Raw genomic sequence first — 14,738 nt, forward strand, 5'->3', positions numbered from 1 at the left:
TTGCGTCGGTGCTGCGTTTGTGTCTGCAGTTGCTGAGGATTTAGAGATGGCTCCTGTAGTCGCCACTACTTTATTCTGAGCGGCAGCTTCATTTGCGATGATCAGCAAGTCCGTATCCTGAGAAATCGTAATTGCGTAGGCATGGGCATACAAATCTGAATCAAGCCCAATGTGGGCACTTTATTTCTCTTCCTCTGGAATACCTGAGGAAACATCATTGGCCGAGACAATATCCACAGTGCCCATGCAACCACTGGGAGTTTATTCCAAAGATTGTAATTTAGTCATCAAGGTTGAGTTTATACGTACTCCTTCTATATTCAATTTTCCAGTACGTTACACAGCATGTTATCTATTTTATTTTACATGTTTTGGTAATCTATTTGAAGAATATTTAATGCAAAGAGTTGGTAAAAAATAAACAAGGGATTAAAAATAGTGCCGGAACCAATCCTCTTAACACTATAGACTATTTCTGCGGAGCCTAGGTGAAAGTCTCCTGCTGTTCCTGGTTGTACACCTTTCTTTTACTCCCTAAGAGGAAGAGGAACCTGGCACAAGTAATCCATGCATCCACGACAATTCTAATGCCTAGTATGACTAATAACTTGTAGGACTTATTTCCCATTATTGCTGCCTAAACCTCACACTTCTGTGCATCCCTTTAATGCAGTGGTTCACAACCATTTATAGGAGTATGATCTTGTTCACAATGAGTTCAGGACATCACAAATGCTTCTGGTGCAGAGGATGCTGGTCATTACTGTCTTTGTGGCTAATGCTGACATTACCCCATGGCAAGATGTTCTCATTACACTAAGGTTTTATCAGTTTCATGGCCAGGTAGCTCTAAAGGAGAAAAGGGAAAAGATTATCAGTATATATGAACCACAAATCAATTGGTGCGCAGTGTAGCAGCAGCTTTCTATTAGTCAAGTGATTATAACATGAAGTCCATAAGGTTACTATGGCAACAGTTTAAACTTTGTACAACTCATGTTTTTACTCATTATGCGTCCAAAATGGAAGTATATATATATTTAATATTATTTACATATTATATATTATTAAATGTGTTATGCAGATTTGTATTTTTTAAAGCCATTTCTTAACATTTCACACCCCCAAATGTGATTGGCTGTTAGCAGTATAAATAAAGTACTTCCACCCTTACGCACTACACTTTGAGAAATAGTTTAATAGTTGACACATGTCCATGAACTGTGAGGAGCCTTCAATTTATCTGGATTGTACCATCTTGGAGAATAAATACAGCTGCAGCAGAACTCCATTTTCCAAGGAAGGGTGTAGTTACACTGTCACTCATAGACTTTCAAAGCCTCCTAAAATCCGGTAAACTGCTTCACTCACTTTGTGGTGGATTATCTTTCAACTGTATTGATTTTATAGTGGTAAATAAAAGGTATTAAACTACTGTATATGGAGTATTTTTCCTGTTTTATATGAAGAACAACCCAGATGGGCGGATTATGACTACAGGATTCAGAGAGTTATTCAGGTTTGTTAGCAAACCAAAAAAATCACACTAATAGGCAAAACCATGTGCACTGCAGGTGGGGCTGAGGTAACGTGCAGAGAGATTTAGATTTGGGTGGGTTATATTGTTTATGTGCAGGGTAAATACTGGCTGCTTTATTTTTACACTGCAATTTAGATTTCAGTTTGAACACCCCACCCAAATCTAACTCTCTCTGCACATGTTATATCTGCCCCCCTGCAGTGCAGCATGGTTTTGCCCATTAGTGTGCTTTTTTTTTGTTTGCTAACCTGAAAAAGGCCCAAAAACCACTACTGATTACAAGCCAGGGACGTGCAGTCAGGGGAGGCAGAGCCTCACCTGTCATGCTCCCTGTCATATTTTACAGTTTTGACTATAAAAATGATTGGAACAATACAAAGAAGATGCTTATAACTTCTAAGCATATTCTTTGTATTATTGCAAGCATTTTATAGATAAAACTGGCCAGAGTTGCAGGGATCTGTGAATTGCAGGTAGAGACAGAGATGAGGCAGCCAGAGCTGAGCCTCATCTCACACACTGTCAGAGCCTGCCTGTACAGTGGGGCGGGCTACACAGCAGCCAATCATGCTGCTTAGAAAGGAGAAATGGGAGGCATGCCTCAGTGTGGGGGCGTACTTGTGCTCTGATGGGCAGCTCGGATTGGTCAAGTGACCAATCCAGGAAATGCAGGAACACAGACAACGGAGCTGAGCAGCGTGACAGGGGAGGAGGGAGACGGGGATCTGAGGTGCCAGCAGCAGCCACTCGTGCACAATGACTAGGGTGAGTAGCAGTGTGTGTGTGTGTGTGTGTATCACTTGTAGTGAGTGTGGGGACAGGATGTGTGTGTGTGTGTGTGTGTGTGTGTGTGTGTGGCATCTGCAGTGAGTGTGCGGACAGGATTTTGTGTGTGTGTGTGTGGCATCTGCAGTGAGTGTGGGCACAGGACTCTGTGTGTGTGTAGGTGTGCGCCACGCAGTGGGGGAGCCAGTGTCAGAACTGGTGGGTGGCAGCGCAATGGAGGGCGCGATTGCTCCCCTTCCTTTTATCACTGGAGAGAGGACTGGCCACCGCTGAGCTGCCTGTCACCCCAGCACACGCCGGCATCTGCTAGGCTGGGAGAGAGGCTGCTGCAGTGGCGGCCAGTCCTCTCTCTCCCCACCCGACGTGGCTGTCAGCAACAAGGAAGTGGGAGGGCAGCGGGACCAGGGCCACCTCCGGGCCCCTCCAATGGGCCCGGGTCAGGTAGAGAGTACCCTCCACCCCCTCTCGGAACTAGTGTGTGTGTGTTGTGTGTGTTACGTTGAATAAGGGGGTCACAGACTCCCAGCACCCAGACCCACCCCCATGTGTGCCTCCCCAGCCTCTGACCTCACCGCATGTCACTGTTACAAGCCTGTGTGATATATTTTTGTGAGTAGTGTGATCACTTTATGCTATCCATGGTGTAGTTACTTTCTATGTGTGTCCTCTTTCTTTTATTTTCTCTTACATCCTAGAGGATGCTGGGGTCCACATTAGTACCATGGGGTATAGATGGGTCCGCTAGGAGCCATTGGCACTTTAAGAGTTTGAGAGTGTGGGCTGGCTCCTCCCTCTATGCCCCTCCTACAAGACTCAGTTTAGAAAATGTGCCCGGAGGAGCCAGTCACAGCTAGGGGAGCTCTACAGAGCTTCTCTTGTAAAAGTTTATTTTTATTTTTTATTATTTTACAGGGAGGCTGCTGGCAACAGCCTCCATGCTTCGTGGGACTAAGAGGGGGGAGTAGTGTCCGCCCTGCGGGGTCTGAGCCACTATCTCCGCTGACTGGACACTGAGCTCCTGAGGGGATAGAACGTTCCCCGCTACAGGGGATCGCTCACCCCGGCAGCATGCCGCCACCCCCTTACAGAGCCAGAAGATCAGTGGCGAGTCAGTCACCGCCCCCCTAGCAAGTGGGGAGCCAGTGTGAAGATGGCGGCAACAGGGTATGGAGCGCAGTACTAACTGCGCTCCAGGGCTCAGTGGTACATAGTGCGGCACTGTGAGGGGCGCCTTGAGCCAGCGCCTACACTGACCTCTAAGCCTGTCAGGGTCCCAGGATCACTGCCAGCATGATTCATCAGGCCAGTATAATCTCCAGAAGAGCGGGAAGACAGCGCCATTAAAGGGGCGGAGCCTCTCAGAGCGGACCCAGCAGCGTTCAGCGCCATTTTCCTGCCTGCATAACGCTGTCAGTGTAGAGCAGTCCCTCCATATCAACTCCAGCTATCTCTTACGGTACCAGGGGGCTGTAGAAGGGGGGGAGGCTGTGTACAGACTGTGTAACCTACTAAGGTGCACAGTCAGCGCTGGTTGGGGTCTCCCTATACCTTGAAAGCGCTGTGTCTCTCATGCCATTCTTGGGGGTGAAACTCTGTCTATCCTCGTGTGTGTGTGTGTGTGTGTGTGTGTGTGTGTGTGTGTGTGTGTGTGTGTGTGTGTGTGTGTGTGTGTGTGGCAGATTTATTAAGCTCGGTGAAGTGATAAAGTGGAAGGTGATAAAGGACCAGCCAATCAGACCTTAACTGCCATATCACAGGCTGGGTTTGAAAAATGACAGTTAGGAGCTGACTGGCTGGTGTTTTATCACCTTCCACTTTATCACTTCACCAAGCTTAATAAATCTGCCCCGCTGTGTCATATGCTGCAGAGGATATGTCCTCTTAGGATGATCTCATTCCATGTAATCAGGATTGCACTGTTTTAGCGCAGATACCAGCAAGGGAGCCTGAATAGTTATCCTCTATAAAATCTATGATTTCTCAGATTTCTACTAGGGTTGCAAAGAATGAATCTGCAAATCAGGTTTTACAAAACTCTATGGCAGTTTGGTCCGGTTCTTTTGCCTCAAGGCCCCCTTCTGTAGGTTCCCACAAACGTGCTCTTGCCCAGATTATGCAAGATGACACGGATACTGATTCTGACACGGCAGAAGGTGATGGGGATGTGCTCAGGGGGGCTGCATCTCTTGCTAAAGGGGTGCAGTTGATGATAGAGGCAATTAGAGATGTGTTGAATATTGCTGATACAACACCTGAGCAAGTTGAGGAGGCTTACTTCACTGACAATAAGAAAGCCTCGCTAACCTTCCCTGCGTCCAAGGAATTAAATGCTGTTTTTAAGAAAGCATGGGAAAACCCGGAGAAAAAATTCCAGATCCCTAGAAGGGTTCTGGTTGCTTTCCCCTTCCCTGAGGAGGATAGGAAAAAATGGGAAAATCGACCCATAGTTGACACGTCTGTATCCAGACTCTCGAAAAAGGTGGTTTTACCTGTTCCAGGATCTACCGCCTTAAAGGAGCCGGCTGATCGCAAAATTGATACTACGCTCAAATCCATATACACGGCTTCATGGGCGATTCTACGTCCCACTATTGCTGTGCATGGATTTCCAAAGCTATAGTAAAGTGGCCAGGCACGTTACTAGAGGATTTGGATACAATAGATAAAAGTGATGTTGAATTGTTTTTACATAACACTTAGGATTCTGCAGGATTTATGGTGGAATCCATGAAAGACCTGGGTTCAATGGCTGCAGGGATATCTTCCATGTCTGTCTCAGCTCGTAGGGGACTTTGGCTGCGCCAGTGGTCTGCCGATGCAGAATCCAGGAGAGGTGTGGAGACCCTACCCTACACAGGTTAGGCTCTCTTTGGGGAAGCGTTGGATGCGTGGATCTCCACGGCTACAGCGGATAAGTCACCTTTTCTTCCCTCAGCTGCACCTGCTATGAAGAAACCTTTTTCTTCAGCTACATCACAGTCCTTTCGGGTTGCTAAAACAAGTAAGGCCAAACCGTCCAACACCTTCTTTAGAGGAGGTCGACCAAAATCCAAGAAACCTGCTGCTGCGGGTTCCCAGGAATAGAAGCCTTCTTGAGGTACGACAAAGTCCTCAGCATGGCGGTGGACCGCGAGGCTTGGAGGTAGGGCCGGTGGGGGCGAGACTCAGAAATTTCAGTCAAGTCTGGGTCAGTGGCGTGCGGTGAGGTCAGTGGCTGGTGAGGCACTACAGCCATAATGTCCGCCGAATCCTGCCGATGACCCCTACTGCCGCCGAGCCAATGCCCGCTACTGCCTCTGAGCTGATGCCCGCTGCCACCACCAATGGCTTACAAACTCGCCCACTATCAACTAACCCAGCCCTTCCGCCACTAATTTGCATCTCAGTCCGATGACGCCAATGCCCGCTGCCTGCCTGCTCATTATACTTGTGATATATTGTACATTTTTATAGAAAAAAAAATAAAAATTAGTGTTTGGGACTGGGAAGGGAGTGGGAGAAGGACATGAATGCAATTTTGTTGTCCAGGGCTTCCATTAACTTAATGGAGAAGAGTCTGAATGGGTTAAAAATGTAAAAAAAAATGCGTGAGGTCCCCCCTCCTAAGTATAACCAGCCTCGGGCTCTTTGAGACGGTCTTGGTTGTTTAAATACTGGGGAAAAAATTGGACAGGGGTTCCCCGTATTTAGACAACCAGCAGCGGGCTCTTAGTCCGGTCCTGGTTCCAAAAATACGGGGGACAAAAGATGTAGGGGTCCCCCGTATTTTTAAAACCAGCACCGGGCTGCACTAGCCAGGGACATAATGCCACAGCCGGGGGACACATTTATGTAGGTCCTTGCGGCCGTGGCATTACCACCCCCCCCAACTAGTCACCCCTGGCCGGGGTTCCCTGGAGGAGTGGGGACCCCTTAAATCAAGGGTTCACCACCCTCCAGGCACCCAAGGGCCAGAGGTGAAGCCCGAGGTTGTCCCCAGCACCCCTAGGCGGTGGGTGCCGGGCTGATAGCCATTAGTGTGTAAAAAAAAAAGAATATTGTATTTTGTTGTGGAACTACAAGGCCCAGCAAGCCTCCCCCGCTTGCTGGTACTTGGAGAACCTCAAGTACCAGCATGCGGGGAAATAACGGGCCCGCTGGTACCTGTAGTTCTACAGCAAAAACAATACCCAAATAAAAACACAACATACACACCGTGAAAGTAAAAATGTATTAAAACACACTTACACACTCACACATACTTATCTACATCCCACGCCGGTCACGTCCACTTGTCCATGTAGAATCCAATAGGGGTACCTGTAAAAATGAAAATTATACTTACAAACGAAGTAATCCACAGGAGGAGAGAGAGAGAGAGAAATTAATGAATATGGGGGGTAATTCCAAGTTGATCGCAGCAGGAATTTTGATAGCAGTTGGGCAAAACAATGCCCCTCATTCCGAGTTGTTCGCTCGGTAAAAATCTTCGCATCGCAGCGATTTTACGCTTAATGCGCATGCGCAATGTCCGCACTGCGACTGCGCCAAGTAAATTTGCTATGCACTTAGGAATTTTACTCACGGCATTTTCATCGTTCTGGCGATCGTAATGTGATTGACAGGAAATGGGTGTTACTGGGCGGAAACAGGCCGTTTTATGGGCGTGTGTGAAAAAACGCTACCGTTTCCGGAAAAAACGCAGGAGTGGCCGGAGGAACGGAGGAGTGTCTAGGCGAACGCTGGGTGTGTTTGTGACGTCAAACCAGGAACGACAAGCACTGAACTGATCGCAGATGCCGAGTAAGTCTGGAGCTACTCAGAAACTGCTACGAGGTGTGTAATCGCAATATTGCGAATACATCGGTCGCAATTTTAAGATGCTAAGATTCACTCCCAGTAGGCGGCGGCTTAGCATGAGCAAATCTGCTAAAATCCGCTTGCGAGCGAACAACTCGGAATAAGGGCCAATGTACACTGCAGGGGAGGCAGATATAACGTGCAGAGAGAGTAATAGGCCCTACACACTTGGCGATATTCTGAAAGATATGAACGATCTCGTTCATAAATGAACGAGAACTCGTTCATATCTTTCAGTGTGGAGACTTAAGCGATGAACGATGCGCGTCCCCGCGCTCGTTCATCGCTGGTCTCCCGTCGGCTGTGCATGCAGGCCATTATGGACGATCTCGTCCATATTTGCCTGCACTTCAATGCAGCCGGGTGACGGGGGGAGTGAAGAAACTTCACTCCCCCCGTCACTGCCCCCCCGCCGCCGGGTCACTCGTCGGCCGTCGGGCACCTCGGCGGCACATCGCCAAGTGAGTAGGGCCCTTTAGATTTGGGTGTGGTGTGTTCAATCTGCAATCTAAATTGCAGTGTAAAAATAAAGCAGCCAGTATTTACCCTGCACAGAAACAAAATAACCCACCCAAATCTAACTGTCTCTGCAAATGTTATATCTGCCCCCCCTGCAGTGCACATGGTTTTGCCCAATTGCTAAAAAATTTCCTGCTGCGATCAATTTGGAATTACCCCCCTTATGCACTCACTGATGCGGGAGGACGTTAGCACAGACAGGGGAGACTGCTGCTGGCTGGGAGGACGGAGCAGGCGCCGGTGGAGGAACGAGGGAGGGGGGGGGGGGGGGCACACAGGTGCCGCGCCGGAGGAGGAACTCAGTCTCAGGCACACAGGCGCCGCCACTTCCGCTTCCAGCGCCGCCTGTGGGTGATTGGATACGGGGACGGTTCTAGACCTTGTGGCGATCAGGGTGTGGCTTCTTCATAGGGAAGGGGCTTGGCCACAGTTATCTCCTTGTACTTGTGCCCCCCTGTAGCTGTACCCCCAGTAGCTGTGACCCCTGTAGCTGTGCCCCTTGTAGCAGTGCCCACAGTTGCTGTGCCCCTTGTAGCTGTGCCCCTTGTAGCAGTGCCCCCCAGTTGCTGTGCCCCTTGTAGCAGTGCCCCCAGTTGCTGTGCCCCTTGTAGCAGTGCCCCCAGTTGCTGTGCCCCTTGTAGCAGTGCCCCCAGTTGCTGTGCCCCTTGTAGCTGTGCCCCTTGTAGCAGTGCCCCCAGTTGCTGTGCCCCTTGTAGCAGTGCCCCAGTTGCTGTGCCCCCAGTTGCTGTGCCCCTTGTAGCTGTGCCCCCAGTTGCTGTGCCCCTTGTAGCAGTGCCCCCAGTTGCTGTGCCCCTTGTAGCAGTGCCCCCAGTTGCTGTGCCCCTTGTAGCTGTGCCCCTTGTAGCAGTGCCCCCAGTTGCTGTGCCCCTTGTAGCTGTGCCCCTTGTAGCAGTGCCCCCAGTTGCTGTGCCCCTTGTAGCAGTGCCCCTTGTAGCAGTGCCCCCAGTTGCTGTGCCCCTTGTAGCAGTGTCTTCGGGGCTGAATGCACGCCCCTGTCATTGCGGCACCAGTATAGGTGCCGCTTCCCCATTCTTTTTCAATGGGCTTTCACAGCCCATTGCTGCACCCTGCCCCCTGCCCGCCCCCCGCTGCCCGGACTTTAACATTAGCAGCGGGAGGCACCTCTCCTGCTGCCTCCCACAGGCCCGGCGACAGGGGAGGTCAAAGGGGACATCCGTCCCGGGCCCCGTCGTTGTGAGGGGCCCCAAGGTCCAGGCAGTGTAAATAATTATATATTGCTCCCGGCATTGCGGCAGCCGCTGGCTGCCCGCTGTGTGGTTGCGTTTTTTTTTTTAAATTCAGCACACGCGCCCCCCCAGTCCTCCGGAGTCCTGTGTTCACTCTTCAGTGCCCCCAGCCCCCCCCCCCCCCCAGGTCACCTGTCATCCGTTCAGCCAGTCCCCGGCTGTGCCGTGTGCTGTGCAGTGTACTGACGTTGCACCGCGCACCAGTCACACAGCAGGAAGCTCGTCCGGACCGCCCCTCCAGTGTCTCACCGCACGCGGCCTCCCTGTCTCTGCTGTGTGAGTGAGGAGCCGGACGGAGCGCCAAGCAGGAGCGGCCCGGGACACAGTACTGCAGCGGGACTTGGGGAGGCGAGCCTGGTCAATGAGCGCCGCGGAGTCGGCGGCTGTGTCACTGTCAGTGTGTTGCTGCTGCAGCCTGCTGGTAAGGCTTTTATCACTTCATGCATCATGTATAGGGCTTTAGGATTGGTTTGGGGCGGAATGCAGGCGGGCACATTCTGCACGCATCTGCATTCTGCACATATGGATGCATCTGCATGCATGCATGTGCATGTCAGATGAGAGCAGAATGTCTGTGCTGTGGTAGTGGACGTAGATAGGATCCCGGCGGCCGGAATCCTGGCTGTCAGCATACCGACGCCGGGATCCCGGCCGCCAGAATGCCGGCAGGCGGCCCAGGCATATCGGTGTCGGCATGCTGGGGGCAAGAAGGGTTGGGCCGGGGGGGGGGCACAGAGATGTCAGTGTACCGGGCCCCAAGATTTCTGTTGCCGGCCCTGGACTCCCACCCTCACATGCAGCCACATACACAGGGAGGACATGATTAAAATAATAAATGAAGATATTTATCACAGACTCTGTTATAAATATCTTCTTTTTATTACTTTAATCATTATGACAGGGGAGGCACTGCTTCCCCTGACTGCACGTCCCTGATCTGGGTGTCGTCTGGCTCGGATCCCTGGGTACAAGCAGTGGCGGCTCTTGCCACGGGCAAGCAGGACTTTTGCCCGGGGCGCCGCTGTCCCGGGGGCGCCGCAGCCGTGTCAAGAGCCGCTACTAACTAGAATGGCGGTGGCAGTGGTTATGAAAAGGTCCTCTCTGCAAAGGGAATCTAGACGCGCAGTGAGGTAGAATTTAGTTTCCCTTCGTGGAGAGGACCTTTCTGTGCGGCGCTATGGGAGAGATGTCATGACGTCTCTCCCATAGATCAGAGGAGCGGCGGAGACGGAGTGCAGTGGTCGGGAAGCAGGAACGGGGCAGGTAAGTATTTTTTTACTAGGGGCACAGCTACTGGTGGGCACACTAAGGGAGGCACAACTACTGGGGCCACAACTAATGGCACAGCTGCAGGGGGCACAACTACTGGGGGCACAGCTGCAGGGGGCATAACAGCTACGGGGGCACAGCTGCAGGTGGCACAACAGCTGCAGGGGGCACAACAGCTACTGTGGGCACAGCTAGGGTGCACAACTCTACAGGGGGCAAAACTACAGGGAGCAAAACTGACCACACCCCTTTTCTATGAAGCCATGCCCCCATTTTTTAACGCGCGCCTACGATGCGCACTAACCCTGTTTCGCCGTCGGGGTGGTGGGCGCCAATGGAAACTTTCGCCCTGGGCGCCACAAGGTCTAGAACCGGCCCTGGGTACAAGATATTGTGTCCCAGGGGTACCGGCTGGAATTTCAAGATTTCCCTCCTCACCGGTTCTTCAAATCAGGCTTGCCAGCATTGTCGGCAGACAGGGCTATCCTACATGGAGCCATCCAGAAGTTGGTGGAGACACAGGTTATTATACCAGTTCCTCCCCAGATGAAAAACAAGGGTTACTATTCGAACCTTTTCGTGGTACCGAAACTGGATGGTTCGGTCAGGCCCATTCTGAACTTAAAATCACTAAACCCCTTTCTGAGGGAGTTCAAGTTTAAAATGGAGTCTCTAAGGGTGGTGATATTAGGTCTGGAGGAGGGGGAATTCCTGGTATCCCTGGATATCAAGGATGCGTACCTCCACATTCCGATTTGGCCGCCGCATCAAGCTTATTTTCGATTCGCACTGTTGGACTGTCATTTTCAGTTCCAGGATCTGCCATTCAGCCTCTCCACAGCACCGAGGGTATTCACCAAGGTGATGGCGGAAATTATGGTTCTCCGCAGACAAGAGGTGAACATAATTCCATATCTGGACGATCTGCTGATAAAGGCATCATCCAAGGAGAAGCTGTTACAGTCCATAGCGCTCACAACCCAGCTTCTCAGGGAACATGGTTGGATCCTGAATCTTCCAAAATGATCCTCGACATGGAAGTGCAGAGGGTGTTTCTTCCAGAGGAAAAAGCATTGGTGATACAAACAATGGTCCGGGATGTCCTGAAGCCAGCCCGGGTGTCGGTTCATCAATGCATTCGCCTTCTGGGGACGATGGTGGCCTTTTACTAGGCTCTGCAGTACGGGAGATTTCATGCTCGGTCCTTCCAACTGGATCTGCTGGACAAATGGTCGGGATCTCATCTACACATGCACCAGAGAATACGTCTGTCGCCAAAGGCCAGGATCTCACTCCTCTGGTGGCTGCAATTACCTCACCTTCTGGAGGGCCGCATGTTCGGGATTCAGGACTGTATCCTTCTAACCACGGATGTAAGTCTCCGGGGCTGGGGCGCAGTCACTCAAGGGGAAACCTTCCAAGGAAGGTGGTCAAGTCTGGAAGCCGGCCTGCCGATAAACATTCTGGAACTAAGAGCCGTCTGCAACGGTCTTTTCCAAGCGGCCCATCTTCTGAGAAATCGGGCCATTCAAATGCAGTCGGACAATGTAACGACAGTGGCTTACATAAACCGACAGGGCAGAACGAAGAGCAGAGCTGCAATGTCAGAGATAACAAGAATCATCCTCTGGGCGGAAAAACACACGTTGGCGCTGTCGGCAATCTTCATTCCGGGAGTAGACAACTGGGAAGCGGACTCCCTCAGCAGACACGATCTCCATCCAGGAGAGTGGGGTCTCCATCCGGAGGTGTTCAAGGAGGTAACAGATCTTTGGGGCATACCCAAAATAGACATGATGGCCTCCCATCTCAGCAAGAAGCTTCGGCGATATTGTTCCAGGTCGAGGGAACCGCAAGCAGTGGCGGTAGACGCCCTAGTGACTCCGTGGGTGTTCCAGTCGGTGTACGTGTTTCCTCCACTTCCACTCATTCCATCTCTTGTTCTAATAAGGAGAACAAGAGTTCAGGCAATCCTCATTGCTCCGGACTGGCCAAGAAGGGCTTGGTATGCGTATCTTCAGAATCTACTGCTAGAAGAGCCGGGTGACGGGGGGAGTGAAGAAACTTCACTCCCCCCGCCGCCGGGTCGCCCGTCGGCGTATCCTCCGTCTGGCAGCTTGGCGGCGGATCGGTAGTGTGTAGGGCCCTTAAGTGTGCATAGATTTCGGCCGTAGCACACAGCTTATACAGAAAGGTGGCGGCATCTGTGGAGGAGCACAGAGGAGGTATTGGGTACAGTCAAGGAATTCCTAGTACAGTAAGGAGAAGTCACCCTGACATGCTCCATTGTGTGAAGCCACTGAGAAATGAGATTTCAGTTTGCAAAGTGACATATTTGTAATGGAATAAAACGAAGCAGTGTTATATTTCATATGGAAGGGTGCATAGCCATTTAACACTGACAAAGTACTTACTGCATGTCGGGAGTCCGGCTTCTGCATTGTGACCGCTGGGATCTTGATTAGTGGTATTTTAACCACTTCCCACCTGGGTCTTTTCCTACTTTTTAAATGAGACCCTCTGTGAGGCAATTAGGTGGCAAAACACATTTCATGGGGCACTGCAAGCAATGTAATTACATGTTTTGCATGCAAGCACATTCACTGCGTGTAATAAAAGCAGTCCTAATATTTCCTCACACTTATTATTAAACCATTAATTAGGCTAAAACAGTATTTTCAGTGAAAAAGAGAAAAGGCCTATTTTACTGAAAAAAGTGTTACTGAATGGACAGGAGATTTATGTGTTTAACTTTGATGTGACGTGTAAAGCTCTGCACAGAGCGGAGCTTTATACTGTGCTGCTGCTCTGCACACCCTAGCTTACTCCTGGGTTCCCAAGCACCTTCAGCAACCAGCAACTTCAATTTAAAACGAACGTGTTTTAAATTGACAGCACGTTGGCAGCGCTTTGTAAATGACCTCCTAGGTATATCTCGATTTCTATTATTGTCTGTTTAATAATAAACACGTAGCCTCCTTGTGGAAAGGACACCTCCAACAACATAGACATAAAGGCAAAGTAAAATCCTAGTTCTGTAGTGAAATACGGGTGTAGTATGAAATACCTAAAATCAAAATTCAGACAATAACTGACCGATGGTCAAAATCCCAACAAGGTCAAAATCCCAACACTTAAAATACAGACAAGGTCAAAATCCCAACATTTAAAATAAAGACAAGGTAAAAATGCCGACATTTAAAATGTACACAGGTCAAAAAGTCGACAAGCTTTTCAAGGTTTTTTTGTGTGTGTGTTTGTCGACATAGGTCGACATGGACACCGTAAAAGCGTACCGCGTCCCCTCGCATGGCTCCCTGCGCTTGCCATGCTTCGGGCACGGTACCTTGCTGCGCTCGGCACACTATTATATTCCCCCTCCAGGTCCACTGGGATGGTAAAGTATGAACATGTCAGTTTCAATGAAAAAATCATGTCGACTTTTTGACCTGCCGACAATTTAAATGTCGGTATTTTGAACTTGTCTGTATTTTTAATGTCGGTATTTTGTCCATGTTGGGATTTTGACCATCAGTCAATGGTTGTCGGAATTTTGATTGTATGTAAATTGACAGCATCCCGTGAAATACACCCCTTTTATCATTGTAACTTGGACATTTGCTCCACACACATTTTCTCTAGAGCAGTGGTTCTCAAACTCGGTCCTCAGGACCCCACACAGTGCATGTATTGCAGGTAACCCAGCAAGTGCACAGGTGTATTAATTATTCACTGACACATTTTAAGAGGTCCGCAGGTGGAGCTAATTATGTCACTTGTGATTCGGTGATGAGACCTGCAACACATGCACTGTGTGGGCTAATGAGGACCGAGTTTGCAGACCTATGCTCTAGAGCAGGCATTACCAACCACGGTCCTGAAGGCACACCAACAGTGCAGGTTTCAGTGATATCCAGACTTCAGCACAGGTGACTTAATTAGTAGCTCAGTTATCTGTGATAAAACCACACTGTGTAATGGGCCGCAGACCAAAAAGCAGGGAGAAAGGAGGACGGACACTGTCACTCCACAAGGCTGCGGGTCTGGAGCAGCTGTAAAATCACACCGCTAATCATGGTAACAAAGGGCCTAATTTAGACTTGATTGCTCACTTGCAGTGTTTTTGCAGCGCTGCAATCAGATAATTGCCGCCCACCGGGGAGTGTATTTTAGCTGTGCAGGTGTGCGAACGCATGTGCAGCCGAGCGGTACAATAAGATCTTTTGCAGTTTCTGAGTTGCCCAGGACTTACTCAGCCGCTGCGATCACTTCAGCCTGTCTGGGGCCGGAATTGATGTCAGACACCCGCCCTGCAAACGCTTGGACACGCCTGCGTTTTTCCAACCACTCCCAGAAAATGGTCAGTTGACACCCAAAAATGCCCTCTTCCTGTCAATCTCCTTGCGATCGGCTGTGCGAATGGATTCTTCGTAAAACCCATCGCACAGCAACGATCCGCTTTGTACCCGAGCGACGCGCCTGCACATTGCGGTGCATACGCATGCGCTGTACTGACT

General features: G+C 50.2%; 1 protein-coding gene across 1 annotated transcript in view; it reads right to left on the bottom strand.

The window, feature by feature from the left end:
* Nucleotides 1–226: 226 nt before the first annotated feature.
* Nucleotides 227–14,738, bottom strand: part of FER1L5 (fer-1 like family member 5) — a 926,196-nt gene continuing 911,684 nt past the window's right edge. The window contains exon 55 of the mRNA XM_063929941.1: nt 227–849. Within this exon, the coding sequence (XP_063786011.1) occupies nt 817–849 (33 nt within the window). The 3' untranslated portion in view covers nt 227–816. The remainder of the gene's footprint in view (nt 850–14,738) is intronic.

The sequence above is a fragment of the Pseudophryne corroboree genome, chromosome 6 (genome assembly GCF_028390025.1).
Source record: "Pseudophryne corroboree isolate aPseCor3 chromosome 6, aPseCor3.hap2, whole genome shotgun sequence".
Lineage (NCBI taxonomy): Eukaryota > Metazoa > Chordata > Amphibia > Anura > Myobatrachidae > Pseudophryne > Pseudophryne corroboree.